A 15518-nucleotide genomic window follows, 5' to 3' on the forward strand; every position below is an offset into this window, starting at 1 on the left:
GTATACAGTATATATATATAATAGTATACAGTATATATATACAATAGTATACAGTATATATATATAATAGTATACATGATTATGTTGTGATGTTCGCTATAAGGAATCAAACTAAGAATAGGATATATGAAACTTTTATATTAGCTACTATTTTTGAGCAAATGTGACAAATCAAAAGAGTGCTTATTACAACCATTTTTCCTATTGGAAATTTGATTGGCCATTTTATTTAAGATGTATGTTATATGACATATAAAAACAATATTATGAGCAAGCGGTATGATCTTAGCAGGCCACAAAAATAGAAGATCTACGTGTCATACTGGATGATTTACAGTATCAGAAGCTGGTGAACTCATAGTGATTTGGTCCAATTCAGCCTGCTTGGCCTTGTTGAATTGTTCCTGCAGATGCCCTGGTACCGATATTTCCTTAAGATTGCTCCCGACCTCAGCACTCGGTTCATCGCCAATCAAGATATCTATGAGGTTCATTATCATCGGATGGATTGTAGTCTCTGCCTCCCACTTGTGGTACTCTCTAATAATAATATATGTGTTCCTCCCTCGCAGATTCTTCCTTCCCTCCGCAGTTGTACATAACTAAAACAAAAGCTTGGGTAAATAGAAAAACAGGAAAGTATTACAAAAGCAAGTTGTTGCCATTATGATTAAATACAACAAGCAACATAAATCGGTATTAGGAATTATGATTACTCTATATATAAGCTAATAGAAACAATTCTGTATGTGAACGCAACGAACATAAGCTTACAAATACATATAAACTAGCAAACTTGTTATCACCTGTCATGCCATGCTATTGACACACTTTAATGGTGCAAGGTAAAAGTCTTACTAGATTAGTTGCTTAGCACAAACAAAAACATTGTGCATTGGCTCAACATCTCAAAGGATAGCTAAACATACTCATGTAATGAACAAATTAATATTATTTTCAAGCCAACTGAGAATTATGAATGACCTTCTAAGCCAGGTGCGCACAGGTCATCGTGTTAAGAGACCTGTTAAATATAACAAACAAGGACATGTTGCTGGACACATCTAATTACAGTGAATCCAATTTTCTAAGTTTTCTCTCATCAATGTTGTAGCCCATACTGTATAAAAATGCACCAATGTTCGTCATAGACTGACAATCTGTATGATTGTAATTTATGAACTGGAACTAAAAGGTGTGTTCATACAAATGTTGTTATTTTCTTTTTAGACTACTTTTTACCCACATTCCCAATTCCATACGACTGCTTTAAGGCGTGGTCACACGAGCACCGAACCGACGTAGGATCGGTTCGGTTCGGAGGCTGGTTCGGTTCGTGGCACATGTCACACGGCCACCGAAGTAACTTCGATTCCTAGATACCATACGTATAGAGACAGGACACGGTTTCATTAGTAGTTGTTATGTATTTGAGTTAAATATTTCTATTGTAAACAAAAAAACTTTGAGGAACAATTATAAATTATAATTACACAGCAGATTCATCAGAAGATCGTTCGGCTGCTCAAAATAAATCACTCGATACAAATATTTTGCTAACCCTTCCCATCAACATAATTATATTTTTTTTATTAACATATGAATGTTTTTCTATGCTGAGTACATAACAAACAAAAACAGTCTTTATCATAGTACTGTGGTTTTACATAAATAAATCAGTCAACGATAGTTCATCAGGATGAATATGACACATTACTTATATTCTACACGAAGGAAAATCACAACCATTCCCCTACATTTATGCAAAACCTAAGTGCAACATCTTACATTTATGCAACCCAATCACAAGTCCGGGTGAACCTTGTCGTAAATTGCTTCATGTTGTTTATTTAACGAAATAAAAGTATCGTCCCATTTCTTTTTTAACTTTACTCACGCGCACGTAAGAAAAAATGTGACGCGTGCTCGCTAGAATTCTAGAATTTTAACCAGCCAATAAGAGCAAGGGTTCGGCACGAAATTTCGAGCAGTACCGAAATAGTTCGCTTCGGCCAGAAATGTCCTCAGCCGAACTTTTTAGAGCTGAAAACGACGTCGTGTTGCGTCATTTAGTTCGGTTCGGTGCCCGTGTGACCACGGCTTTAGACTGCACTAAAATATCACTGTGTTCAGCACTCTAGATACAATAGTCTTTAAGATTTACTATAATCTATACCACTAAGATTGTACAACCTGCTCTAGAGTCTAACGCTTTTCCGCTCTGCATTATTAAAAATTGGAGTTTTTTTATGCAGTAAAAAATGCAGCTGACAATTTTAATGCTACGACACATCTTCGCATGTGACCTTAAAACGATAATCTCCGAGATTTCGCGTTCGAACATGTCATCTAACACAAAAATAAATTTAAAATATTTTACTAGTAGCTAATAAAGTCATCTTTCTACCTTGGATTTTTTATATAGAAAGACTTTATTTTGTTAAATTTGCTACATGTTACAATAATATAAGCACAGCTACAGCCTAGTTAACTTGACCTTAAAGCAAGGCAAACTAGTTTATTAAACATTTCAAGCAGCAATGGCAGCACCTGTGTCAGCGCCTCCACCAAGTTAGCCCTGACTATGGCAACGGGTTCACGGCTCTTGTTGGGTTCTAAATACTGAAGCTCAACTGGCAGCTTCTCGGTATCATCCTCATCAAACTCTTCAGGACCGGCAAGAGGCAACAGGAGACATGGAAGGATGTCGACAGATGAGCCGAGCAACCAATCGTGGTACCCTAACAAATGGACAAAGTCTTAGAGCACAGCCTAAACTGATTTCAACAGGTATCTGTGAACATGCATTGTCACATTGACTTGTGTGGTCAATGGAGTTGGAGAATGTTATGATGAGAATGTAGGTGGGCATCAAAATAGAACATTTATTATTTAGAAGGTTTGAGGAGACCTGAAAATAGTTGAGAAGACTAATAAAATAGGTGATTAAACTATGGGTCCCGCTGGCAGGAACCCTGAATGAAACATGCTAACTAAAAACATCTATATATATATTTCTCAAAGTATGTCCGTGTGTCGTATGTCTGTCTGCATTCTGGCTATAGCTATTATTAGAATAACTGCAGTTGGACAACAATGCTGACGCAATGTCATGGAGTACCGTCATTAGAAGCCTAGCAGCTTACTGCAAATTTCCATTGGCAATGTGCCAGGCTAATAGCTTGAAAGTTACAGTTGTTTAGCAAAATTTAATTAAATTTTAAATTAAATTCTCTTAATTTACTTCAACTACCCAAAACACTTCTCTAATGATATGTAGTTTGAAAGTTAGAATGGTAAATGTTGTTATGTTCAATACAAATCAGTTTTCTGTCCAGACTTTTTTATTACCCGAGTAACGCCGGGTAGCACAGCTAGTGCATGTATATTTCTCAAAGTTGGTCGTGTATGTATCTGTCATTGTTGTGAGTGTCCAGCTATAGATATTACAATCTTGGAACAAAGAATTCATATCGAGAAGATTTGATCTCAGACTCTCCAGTTTGCCAGTCCGATGCCTTACCAATTCAGCCACATGAGCCTGATAGTTTCATTAGGCAATAAATGTCGCTATATGAGAGCAAACGTGATGGAGTTACGTCATGAGAAGCGGTAGCTCCTATTAGTAAGTTTAGTCAAATTATCCATTGGCAATGTGCCAGACTAATAGCAAGTGGCAGGCAACTCTCATCACCTTTCATTGTTTATAAGCAGATTTTTAATACCCGGGCAACGCCAGATAGCACAGATAGTCATAGTATATAGAAGCTTGCTTCCTACAGGGACAGTCAATTGGTATGTTTAGTAGTGTGCTATTGCTACTGTTACTTCCTACAGGGACAGTCAATTGGTATGTTTAGTGGTGTGCTATTGCTACTGTTACTTCCTACAGGGACAGTCAATTGGTATGTTTAGTAGTGCGCTGTCGCTACTGTTACTTCCTACAAGGACAGTCAATTAGTATGTTTAGTAGTGTGCTGTTGCTAATGTTATTTCCTACAAGGACAGTCAATTGGTATGTTTAGTAGTGTGCTGTTGCTAATGTTACTTCCTACAGGGACAGTCAATTGGTTATTTAGCAGTATGCTATTGCGACTGTTACTTCCTACAGGGACAGTCAATTGGTTATTCAGCAGTATGCTATTGCTACTTCCTACAGGGACAGTCAATTGGTATGTTTAGGAGTGTGCTATTGCTACTGTTACTTCCTACAGGGACAGTCAATTGGTTATTTAGCAGTATGCTATTGCTACTGTTACTTCCTACAGGGACAGTCAATTGGTATGTTTAGTAGTGTGCTGTTGCTACTGTTACTTCCTACAAGGACGGTCAATTGGTATGTTTAGTAGTATGCTATTGCTACTGTTACTTCCTACAGGGACAGTCAATTGGTATGTTTAGTAGTGTGCTGTTGCTACTGTTACTTCCTACAGGGACGGTCAATTGGTATGTTTAGTAGTGTGCTGTTGCTACTGTTACTTCCTACAGGGACAGTCAATTGGTATGTTTAGTAGTATGCTATTGCTACTGTTACTTCCAACAGGGACAGTCAATTGGTATGTGTAGTAGTGTGCTATTGCTACTGTTACCTGATAGGAACACTGCTAGTGTTGAATATGTAAACATGAATACTGTGAAAAATCAACACAACGAAATACTAGTTTATTACATACACAACCTTGCAACAAGCGACTGATGTATTTTGTCACATAATCTGTCGACAGTTACCACGCAAGTCCTGCACCGATACATGATTTAAGCCAAAAAATATTTAAGTTTTATTTAAATAAATGAAGAAAATAATTATTTTAGTTAATAAATATTTAAATTTTTCCATGAGTCAGTTTAGATAAAAAATGAAGGAGAAATATCTTTCAAACATTTTTGAAAAGACACAAATTGCAAGGTAATGAAAAGCAATCAAGATTTGTGATTAGATAAAATAATTGCAAATAATGGCTCCTAGCAGAGCACTGTGTTAGCAGGTTGGGTATCAGGTAATAGCCCATCTAGATATGTATATATCAATCTAAGTGTTTGTTTGTCGTTTGTTGGTCTGTCCTCCATATGTCCAGTTATAGCGATAAAGCTTTAGTAACAAAAAGCCGCTTCGCACTGAAATTCAACTCGGCGGAAACCCCAGATATGCGAACAGGAGTGCTACTCACTATGACATAAGGCCTACTTACCATATTATAGAATAATTGCGCACATACTGATTACATATGCCAACCTGTAATTACGATTGGTTAGAATATACACACTGCAGCGAGCACGCTTGAACTAGTAGAAAAAAATTCATGGTATGACTTCCCCAAAATGCTATAAATATATGCATATATACTATATAGCATGAACTTATTCAACTCATAGCACACAGAGAAATATACAAACACCTTCATTTAAAACTTAGAATGGCATATGTTATATATGTTGATTAAAAATAGACTTTCTGGGTAAAAACCTTTTTATTACCCGTGCAACGCGGAGTATTCATCTATTTCACTATATAATCTCGACACTGATCTCTAACTCTTAAATGTTATGATGGAGCCAACAGCTGGAGCATGCACTCACCGTATTCAAAGCAGCAGTTCTTTAATATTGTGCTGATGGCCTGTCTTCTGATTTCTGAAGCGTGGCTAGTGAAGGGAAGAAGTCTCTGAATAACACATTTCTCCTTATCGAGGAAATGCTTTCTCGCTGTCTCAACTTGGGACAGGTTAGCAAGGAAAGGAGCAAGAAAATTTAGGTCAGCATTTGCATTGTATTCCACAAGGCACATGACCTGTATGAGTTGGTCAAAGGTCGCCGGAGGGTCATCTTGTAGTAAAAGCTTGATAAGTCTTCTAGAACCTTCTGCCTCCCTGCTTATATTTGACAGCAGCATGGCTAAGGCATCCGCTAATATACAGCCTTTGAGAACGACACTGCTGAGTACCATGTCTAGGAATTGCTCACTCTCCCTTGAGGCAAGTATGCGCTCGACTCCGATTCCATCACCTGCTATGTTTATCAGGCAGGTTATAGACTCGCGCACTACATTGGTCACGTTGTCACACGCCAACTCCATTATTCTGTCCACATACACTTGTTTGCTAACAATAAACTGTCGCCCAGGAACATCTTTGGATAATCCTGAAAGACCACATTGAAATAGAACGGTGTTACCTATAGACACAAACCACCGATAGCGAGCGGGTGAAAGCAACTTCCTTTTTTTGAGCTATAACAAGTTAGGCAAATGACACAATTTGTTAACATCTGTAGCCATGGTTTAATTACGCTTACCTGCGCAGTGCTTTATAGCCAAAAACTTCAAATCATATCTAGCTGATGATGAGAGAAATTCCAAAAACTCTTGGTCTACTTCTGCGCTGCTGCTGGTCATAATGCCGAAAAAACCTACAATGAAAGTTTTAGAAAGTTCAGCGAACTCAAGGTAAACGACTCAGGTGCAACCTAATGCAGTTGACCTAATGCAGGTAGACGACTCAGGTGCAACCTAATGCAGTTGACCTAATGCAGTTAGACGACTCAGGTGCAACCTAATGCAAGTAGCCCCAGCTCAACGTGATAGATGTGCTATGATTGTAAATCCATACTTGGAGCAAAAGGAAGTCAGATGGATATTAGGTAACCCCTAACAGGGTATTTCTTAAAAGCTCAAAAACGAACAGTTAATCGCCGCCATCACAAAACTGCCGTAGATTAGAATCTCCTTCCAAAACAACTCAAATGGGACGTAGTTGAACAAGATGACTTTTGTTTAAATTTTCACGCAACCTCATTCGTCGAAATATTTTTACAAATATATTTCACACATTCAATAAAACCATGTCTATTGTTTTTACGCGTCTATTTTATCGTCACTGTAATGCTGTCACTTTTAGCACTGATATCTTATAACTTACCGTAAAAAATTGTTTAATTTTTTAACCTTAGCTCGAAGGAGTACATATCATTGTCTGATAATCATGATGAGCCTGTTGGTCACCTGTGATAATCGAAAATTGCTGCAGAAATTATTTGCGAAGTATTGGGTCACATGATCAGATTACGACTAGACGATTAGACCAAGTCGAAAAAAAACTGTACAGTAGCGAGCATCTATATTTGATACGGGGTCTTTGGCAAAACCCGAAGTGTTTGTCATAAACTAGTGCTACGAGAAGTTTTATATTGAGCCTTTTATTGGCCTTTCAATTCACGTGAGAACATCATGTGACAAAACAATAACCAAATGTAATGACAACGTCAGAGAAATAAACTGATACTAATCTACGGCGGGTTTTCGTTTTTGAGCTGTTAAGGGCTTGTAATCACATTTCCACATATTTTGCACCTACAACACAGCAGAGTAAGACATGGTGAATCTTTTGATACCAAATAACTGTAATGTGAATTTTGTTGCAAGTCAACCTTTAAGCTTTTAACAACTAAAGGAGTAATTCTTGTTTGAACTGCTCAAGTTTATAACTGTTTTACCCACAAGAGATAGTACACCCAAAAGCAAAAACTTGCTGAAAAAAGCTGCCGCTCTCGCCAGAAGTGCTCATTCTGCCATCGACCCAGCACAGCACATCTGACATCTTGGTGTGCCAAAATGAATTATATTAGTTTACCACTTTCGATTTCATCCAAAATACATTGAATTCAGCTACACATTTATGGCGTTCAAAGACACCTCAAAAAGGCTTTTTTAACAGTAAAAATATTTGAAGATGTGACAGCAAATTCTAGGTATTTCGCATAAATTTTTACATACAATCTGACATTCATGACTAAACAATCCAAAAAATGTAAATCACAACAATTAATTTAATATTCAAACTAAATAACAAAAAAACATCAGTACATGACTTAAAACTTGAAATTTCAGTTTAGTGAGGGAGATAATCTCAGTCTCAAGTACTTTTAACTACTAGAATCTCTGTCATATACCATAAATTCTTTATTTGAATGCCACCTTTATTCGAACGCCACTTCTATTTGAGCACTGCTATGGGAGAAGGGTCTAAAAATAGAGCGCCACCCTTTAAATGAAAACTACTTTTATTTGAACGACACTTTTGTTTGACTTTTTGTATATATATATATATATAGCAGACGCTTCTATAACATATACCTCCTATAACGTAAATTCTAGATAGCGTAAATAATTTATGTGAAGTCTTTGCTTCGTACTACGTAAAAAATTCCATATAACGTAAAGTGTCAAGTCAGATGAGTTTTCAAATTCGATTTCAGTGGTAACCTATATCGCCGCACTTGCAAGAGAAAAAAATGACGTGTGTTTAGCAGTTATATATATTACGGTATATATAAAATCTTCCCGACATTCTATTTGGTCATGATAGATCGTCAGATGTGTCGAAAAAACAGATAATAGGTAGCCGCGCAATTGTTCATAGGTGTTAAGGTGTCAGCCCCCCAATCTGCATTGGTATAGTTGGAGTATCGTTGATGGTTATCTTTTATTCTAACCTTGTCCCCCTTAGATGCAGATACATGATGAATAGGTGGTACTGCTCTTTTTATAGTGAAAAATTGTTTTTCTTTATTGTAGACGTATAAAATATTTGTGATTAGTTTCACTTTGCAGAATAAGCTTCGCTGCTAAGTAAAAATAAGCAAATCGTTGTGAATTAGAGTCGAAAATGTGTGCTCTCCATTAACTTATTGGAAGAGTACTGCAATAAAACCAGTGAAGTTGATCAGCGAAAAAAAAATTGTTGATGCAAACCAATAATACTGCAGTTGCAATACAATATATGCAATATAATACTGCAGTTGCAATACAGCCCACAGATTAAAAAGTTGAGTCTATGTTTTCCTTTTTGTATGGCCAAAGGAGAGAGTTTGGAAAGATCTTGGAACAGATTGGGCTATTTACGTGTATTTTACTGTTCACATAACGTTAATTCCCTATAACATAAACGTTTCTGGGACTGATTATTTACATTGCAGGAGTGCCTACTGTATATGTACTTCTTCTTCGATCTAGTGCCGATTGCGGTGAGTGCATATTTAACATGAAACAGTGGGTAGGATTGTTGCTGTGTGTTTGTTAAATTGATGTGCGTGCCCTGGCGATTTGTGTTGGGCTATTTTTGTTGTTTAGGATTTTTCAGGTACTGTACCTCGCAGTAAGAATTCTGTGTGTGCACTCAGAATTTTTTCAGTGTAGTGGTACTATATATAATTCCGGTGGTGCTGCTAAAACCTTTGTGGTGTTCGTGTTGTGTCACATGTCAATTATGGCATTTAATTTTAATGAGTTTCCCTCAATAATCGGATTTTTAATATTCAATTTTGAATTGGATAGTGGTATTGTTAATATTTCATAAAAAATGGCGTGTCAGTTTTCAAATTGTCTTTGAAATGGTAAGTATGAAACTTGGTAAGGGTGAAGACCATAACCATAAGTTTAGTTTTGGTATGAAACTTCTTGCATTGCTACACGCAATAGGTAGTGATGGTAGGGATGCTTTAAGCTCAGCTGGCTTTGATATGTAAGATGTAGATTCCTCATTATGAGGATGGCATATCTGCTTAAGATTTACAGTGCTGAAGCAACATATGATATATGCTGAAACTATGAAGTGTGTTACAGTTTCACAAATAGTTGGTGAGCCGAAATGTGATTACTTGCTACGAAATAAAAAGCTCAGTAGGAATGTAAATTTTGGTGGAAATGATAATTTTAGGAGAGATTTTGCCCTTAATACTGCTGTTAATAGCTTGAGAGAAGGCTCGTTGTTAATTAATTAAGGTAATTAATGCAACAGACGAATTCGGATCGGAAATTGTTAACAGATATTCTTATGGCTAAGAAATTTTCGAAAAAATCTTATGCTTTATTAGAAGGTGCTAAGGCAAAAGTTAGCGGTACTAATTTTCAAAAAGTAGCAGCCATTGTTTTTAGACAATCTGAAAATGAAACTAAAGGCATTAGTTGTTACTTCAGTGAAGGTGCAGAAATTCACGGAATTTTGCAGAAAGAACATAATGACTATTATGATAATAAGCTTATTCTTAGCACCCCAATATTGGGTATAGAACTTTTGGTTGTAAGTCTAATTGACATGGGCCTAGGAGCCAATATATGTAGAAACTCTAGCCAGTCTTTTAGGGATTCAAATGTTGATAGAGATGATCGGCGTACTAAATCTAAAGGTGAGCTCGCACCATGGAATGATGATGAATAGTACAACTGCGATAGCCAGCAGCACCGGCTTTGTGGTTGTCCTGCTGCTAAGTGCTTTACTTGCTCTAGGAAAGGTTATACTAGTATTGACTGTGGTAAGAATGGTTCTGAGGACTCTCGGAGATAGAACTAAACAGGCAACGCTATGATAGAAGTAGCAAAAGAGAAAGTGCGAGGAGTATGGGCAAAGGTTTAGGTAGAAGAAACAGAGACTACACATGCTCCCGTCATCTTAGTAAGAGCGTAAGGTTTTTTCGTCCGGTCCTAAATGATTGGATAATGAAATAAGGCAAACTTGAAAGGTCGATGGTATTGAAGTATATTTTGTGTGTAATACTGAGGCAAAAGTTTCGACCGTAACAGAAGAAACAGCCAACAGACTAGATTGGCAGTTGAAGGAGCCATTAGCTGTTTGACCGGTGTAAATGGTTGGAAGTTATAAGGTGGTTGGTAAAGCAGATGTTCAGTTGGGAAACAGATACAGATCTACAGAAAATGACGTTTAAGTTGTGAAAGGATTGAGAACAAACTTTTTGGGCATAACTGAGTTGAAGCAGCTGAAATTATTAGCTGATTTAAATGTATTATGTAAAAGCAAATTTAAACAAGTAAAGGAGGTTAACTAGAGCTGCACAACGATTATAAAAATTAATCGCAATTAATAACTGATATGAACCAGTTAATCTTCGATTAATCTTAGAATTAATCTAGCAAAAACCTGCATATTCAAATAATACAGGTACATATAAATTAATTATATTTGAGACAATTGTTAGCAGGAGTACATGTTATGTACAACGTACATATAATAAGTTAAAATGTAATAATTATTATAAGTATGAAAACAGTCTATGAAAGTCTATAATTAAGACAGCCAAGAGTTGAGGCAGCACAGTTTATTCACATTATCCGAATAAAGAGATACCCTCTTCCTACGAACAATATTGCCAGCTTTAGAGAATAGCCACTCGCAGGGGGCAGTAGTAGTAAATATTGTCTGCGACAGCTGGTGATGATTTCTGCGCGGTAGGATGAGAATTAGTTACATTATCTTTTAATGATGATGTGCTGTGGTAGTAGGCAAATTCTTTCTGGCATGTAGTGCACTTCGCTTTCTTGTTTACACTTCCAACAACGTACGGAAATGCGCTAGCTAGTATGGAAGACATTTTTTCTGCTTTCATGTTTCAATAAAGTGTCAATCTTATATCACTTATATTCTAAAGCTGAAATATGATTGTGATTTTTTGAAAAATGAAAATACATGTAGAATTTACTTTAAAAAAAACTTTCTAAAATAAACAAAAAATAGACTGTGAGACACATGTATTAAATAATACTGAAATCGCTTTTCTTGCTATTACCTAGAAACATGTTGAACGGTTAAACAACTTGGCCGCTTACGGTTAGATCGGCACGGTGCTTGTGCATTGTATAAACAAGTTTAATGTTAGCTACTCACTTTGTGGTTTCATAGTTGAGTGCAAAATAATTGTGGTTGTATATAATTGATAAGAAAGTGCTGCTTGTCATAATACTTATTTGTTAGCAAATTAAATGGTGGTAACCTGCTATGTTAGTGCTATATATTGAACAATACAAAGGCACCACATCATGATCATCACCTCGGTTGTATTGTAATTGAAGATTAATTGGCTCAACTCAGTTAATCGTGTATTTGTAATGACCGCGTTAATCGTTTAATTAACGCGATCATTGTGCAGCTCTAAGGTTAACGATGGTTTAGATGACCTGGACACTGAGCCAAAGGTGTTCAAAAATAATTTAAAATGTTTGAAGCCGGTTACATTGTTGTCGCCTAAACCTATGACTGTTGGATCAAGTTGTCATCTTTCAAATGATATCAAGTTGAAAAACCTGACGAATAAGTCTGATGGAAAAGGTAGAGGTTCAAGACTCGGAAAGACAGGAAGAAAGTTTAGCCAGGAAAGGTGACTAGCAAAACCAGTCAGAATGATGCATAGCAAAAACTTAGGTTAAGAATACTAAACTGGCATTGAAAAGTCAAACCTCGAAGTACGTGGACCTATAGGAGCCCACCGTCTGCATGAGTTTGGATGAACCAATCACATATATACACCGTCGTATTGAAAAACTTTTTTTGATCTAGTGGTGATTGTGGTGAGCGCAAATATTTAACATGCATGTACATTAATAATATTGTATACATAGCTGTTTGTAATTTGTTGGAGTTATGCTCTCACACAGTCAGACCTGTCAACCCAAGAGTGGGGCAATGCGTGAGATTTGGTTTTGGGGCAATTGATGTATCAATGATAGTATATATAAAATTGTGGAAATTGGGGCAAAAACCTCACGCATTTCCATTTTTTCTTTGGGGTGATTGCGTGAGAGTTGGCGGGTATGCACACAAATACTGTATCTTAATGATTATACTCGTTACCTCGTAGAATACATCAAACTGGACCACCTAGGGGTGTAAGGGGTATGCCTCATATGATAAATTAGGTTTTGCTTATTTTAATTCAGTTTTCTGAGTAGTTAATACAATATTAATGTTTGTTTGGTGTCAGTACAGGTAGAGTTAACCTGTTATATGTTGGCTCGTTCCTTTGAGCTCCCGCACTGTCCGTGGTAGGAAGCTATTGTGGTATGTATTTTTATTTGTCTGTATGGAAGTGGGTTGTCCTTTGGATCTAGCTCTGGTTATCATGTTGCTCTCCACGTTCATCAGCTCGTCATAGGATTTGACTAATGCCGGGTGAGTTTCTTCTTTGCTGAGTATTCTCATCAGAAGTCTTAAGCGCTGGTGCTGTCGTCTTATCTCTAGAGTTGGCAAGTCAAGCTTCGCTCGTGCTTCGCTTACTCCTCTAGTTCTTTTAATTTGAGCAATAAACCGAATAGCTTGATTCTGTACCATCTCTAGATTATTTACTTCGCGCTTGTTTGTAGGGTCCCAAGCGGCAGCAGCATACTCTAGGTGGGGAAGACATAGTGATTTGTACGCTAGTATTTTGGCTCTTTGTGGTGCCCAGTACAAAGCACGCTTGATGATCCCTAGTTGCCATTTGGCGGTGTTGATTTTTGAGTCTATATGTTTGGTGAATTTAAGAATGTCTTGTAGTGTCACACCCAGATACTTGCTGTCAGACACCTGGTCCAGAGTTATATTGTTAAGTGTATAGGCTGGTACAGGAATAGTGTTGCTTGCATTGAAGATTATGATCTTGCTTTTACTCACATTGAAGGTCATACCCCATCTGTTTGCCCACAAACCTAGTGAGTTGAGGTTGTTTTGGAATGAGTCTATGTCATTAGCATTTGATACCTCCTGGTATACCAGGGTGTCATCAGCAAAGAGAGATACTGGGCAGCTGACACTTTTTGGCAGATCATTGATAAATAGGAGGAAAAGAATCGGTCCTAGGACAGATCCCTGTGGGACGCCTGATGTTACTGCAAGTTGTTCCGATTTATATCCATTCAGTATGACACACTGAGATCTGTTGTGCAAAAAGCCATGTATCATTCCAAGAAGATAATCATCGATGTCTTCAATTGATGAGAGCTTCTCCATGAGTAGCCCATGGGGGACCCGGTCAAAAGCTTTGGAGATGTCAAGAACTGCTCCATGTACACTTTTTTGGTTATCTACTGACTTTAGGATATCGTTCAGTGTCGCACACAGTTGCGTCTCACAGGAGAGACCTCGTCGGAATCCATGCTGTCGGTTGTGTAGTACTTTATCAACTTTTGTTGGTAGGTTTCTTAGCACTAGATGCTCTAGTATTTTACACGAGATGCTGGTTAGTGAGATGGGTCGGTAGTTGCTAACTGTGTCGGTACTCTCCGATTTGTGAATTGGTGCCACATTGGCTGTTTTCCATTCTTTCGGCAGTATTGCTTGCTCTAGGGACTTGTTAAAGATAGTAGTGAGACATGATGCGGCAAGTTCAATGTCAATAACAAGGTCTTCTTTTCGTATCCCATCTGGTCCCGGAGCCTTTCCTGGTTTTAGGTCACGTATTAGTTTTATAATTCCACCTATTTCAATGATTGGTACTTCGGTTGGTTTGCTGATTTCTCGTTCAGCTAGTTGATGATTTTTGTTAAATTCACTGTAGAAGTATTGGTTAAGCAGTGTCGCACACTCCTGTGGGATGTCAGTAATAGAAGAGTGGTTCGTTTTCAGTCTAATGTGGTTTTTGGTCTGTTTGCTTCCTTTGAGGTGTCTATAAAAGGGCTTACTGTTTCCTTCTTGTAAAGGTTTGCAGATGCGATTGTTTATATAATCTCTCTTGGCTTGCTTTATGATTTTTTTTTTGTCTTTCGTGCTTTGTTATACATTTGCTGATCATAGGAGTCTCCGCTTTGCTTTGACTTGTTGTAGAGTTTCCTCTGTTTGCTTATCAGTTTTCGAGTTTCCTTTGTAGACCAGGATGGCATAGTGCTAGAGTGGACATCTACTAGTTTGGTTGGAACGTTGTCTCTAACGGTACTTCTAATATCTTTACAGAATAGTAACCACATTTCGTTTACATCTGACATGTTGGGGAGATTAAGTTTAGTTTTTTCAAGTGCTATTTGGAAATTTACTAGGTCAACTTTTCGATATACATGTAGTTTAATAATCTTTTGTGATGGTGAATCTTGCAATATATTGGTGTTTATGATGGCTGTGATAATAGAATGATCGCTTAGACCGGGGTATATAATGTCATGTTGTGGTATGTTTTCTGGCCTATTTGTACATATTAGATCGAGAGTATTGCCGTGAACATGTGTAGGTTCTTTTACTTGTTGGGCTCAGTTATGATCTTTGCGTTTTGACTAGACCTTTTTGACTGACCAGAATATTGGTTTAAAACATCAAAAATCAACAACATTCAAGTTCACTTTGGCACTAATCAATCCCAACTAAAAACGATATATAGGCCTACTAACATACTCTTGGCCCTAAAAACCTTACGGGGAAAAATATCTAACAACATTGCTATATGTTTGTTGTTGTACAGTTAAGTATATGATAAACGTCTTTTGCAGCGTACACCTTTAAAATCAAGCAGCATTATACCGTAAAACAACATTGTACAAACCAGGTTAGTATTAGTGCGTATAGTTTACACATACAGTTCAAATAGGCAGAGCGTTTTTAGCCAACAGGATGTTCATATTTAACACCCCTTTGCCGACAATAAAATACTTCAAACGCAAATGCATTGTGTAAAAGTTAATTTTTGTTAGAATGCAGCGATAATTTAATAAAAATAAATAAATTTTTGTAATTACTATTGTGTCAATTAACAAAAATACAACAAAGTTTATT

At 37.1% G+C, this 15518-nt stretch overlaps 1 protein-coding gene across 2 annotated transcripts; it reads right to left on the reverse strand.

Annotated features, from left to right (window-relative positions):
* Positions 1 to 209: 209 nt before the first annotated feature.
* LOC137391177 (protein HGH1 homolog) lies at positions 210 to 15367 on the reverse strand. 2 transcript variants are annotated; one of them, XM_068077557.1, is made up of 5 exons: positions 15323 to 15367; positions 6292 to 6405; positions 5578 to 6138; positions 2551 to 2741; positions 210 to 602 (listed from the first exon to the last, which is right to left on the reverse strand). In XM_068077557.1, the coding sequence occupies exons 2-5, from the start codon at positions 6389 to 6391 to the stop codon at positions 318 to 320; spliced, it is 1137 nt and encodes a 378-aa protein (XP_067933658.1). In that variant the 5' UTR covers positions 6392 to 6405; positions 15323 to 15367; the 3' UTR covers positions 210 to 317. The 2 variants fall into 2 exon arrangements, with proteins under 2 accessions (XP_067933658.1, XP_067933659.1); XM_068077558.1 differs by having other exon boundaries at positions 15289 to 15349.
* Between the last annotated feature and the right edge of the window lie 151 nt (positions 15368 to 15518).

The sequence above is a fragment of the Watersipora subatra genome, chromosome 3, assembly GCF_963576615.1.
Source record: "Watersipora subatra chromosome 3, tzWatSuba1.1, whole genome shotgun sequence".
Classification (NCBI taxonomy): Eukaryota; Metazoa; Bryozoa; class Gymnolaemata; order Cheilostomatida; family Watersiporidae; genus Watersipora; species Watersipora subatra.

Bases quoted from the DNA above. Each gene is read 5' to 3' on its own strand.
- LOC137391177 (XM_068077557.1), bottom strand. From the start codon at position 6,391: ATGACCAGCAGCAGCGCAGAAGTAGACCAAGAGTTTTTGGAATTTCTC. The intron at 2,742-5,577 runs GTGAGTGCATGC...TCCATTTGTTAG, and splicing joins GAACTGCTGCTTTGAATACG to GGTACCACGATTGGTTGCTC. The intron at 603-2,550 runs GTGCTGCCATTG...CTTTTGTTTTAG, and splicing joins TGGTGGAGGCGCTGACACAG to TTATGTACAACTGCGGAGGG.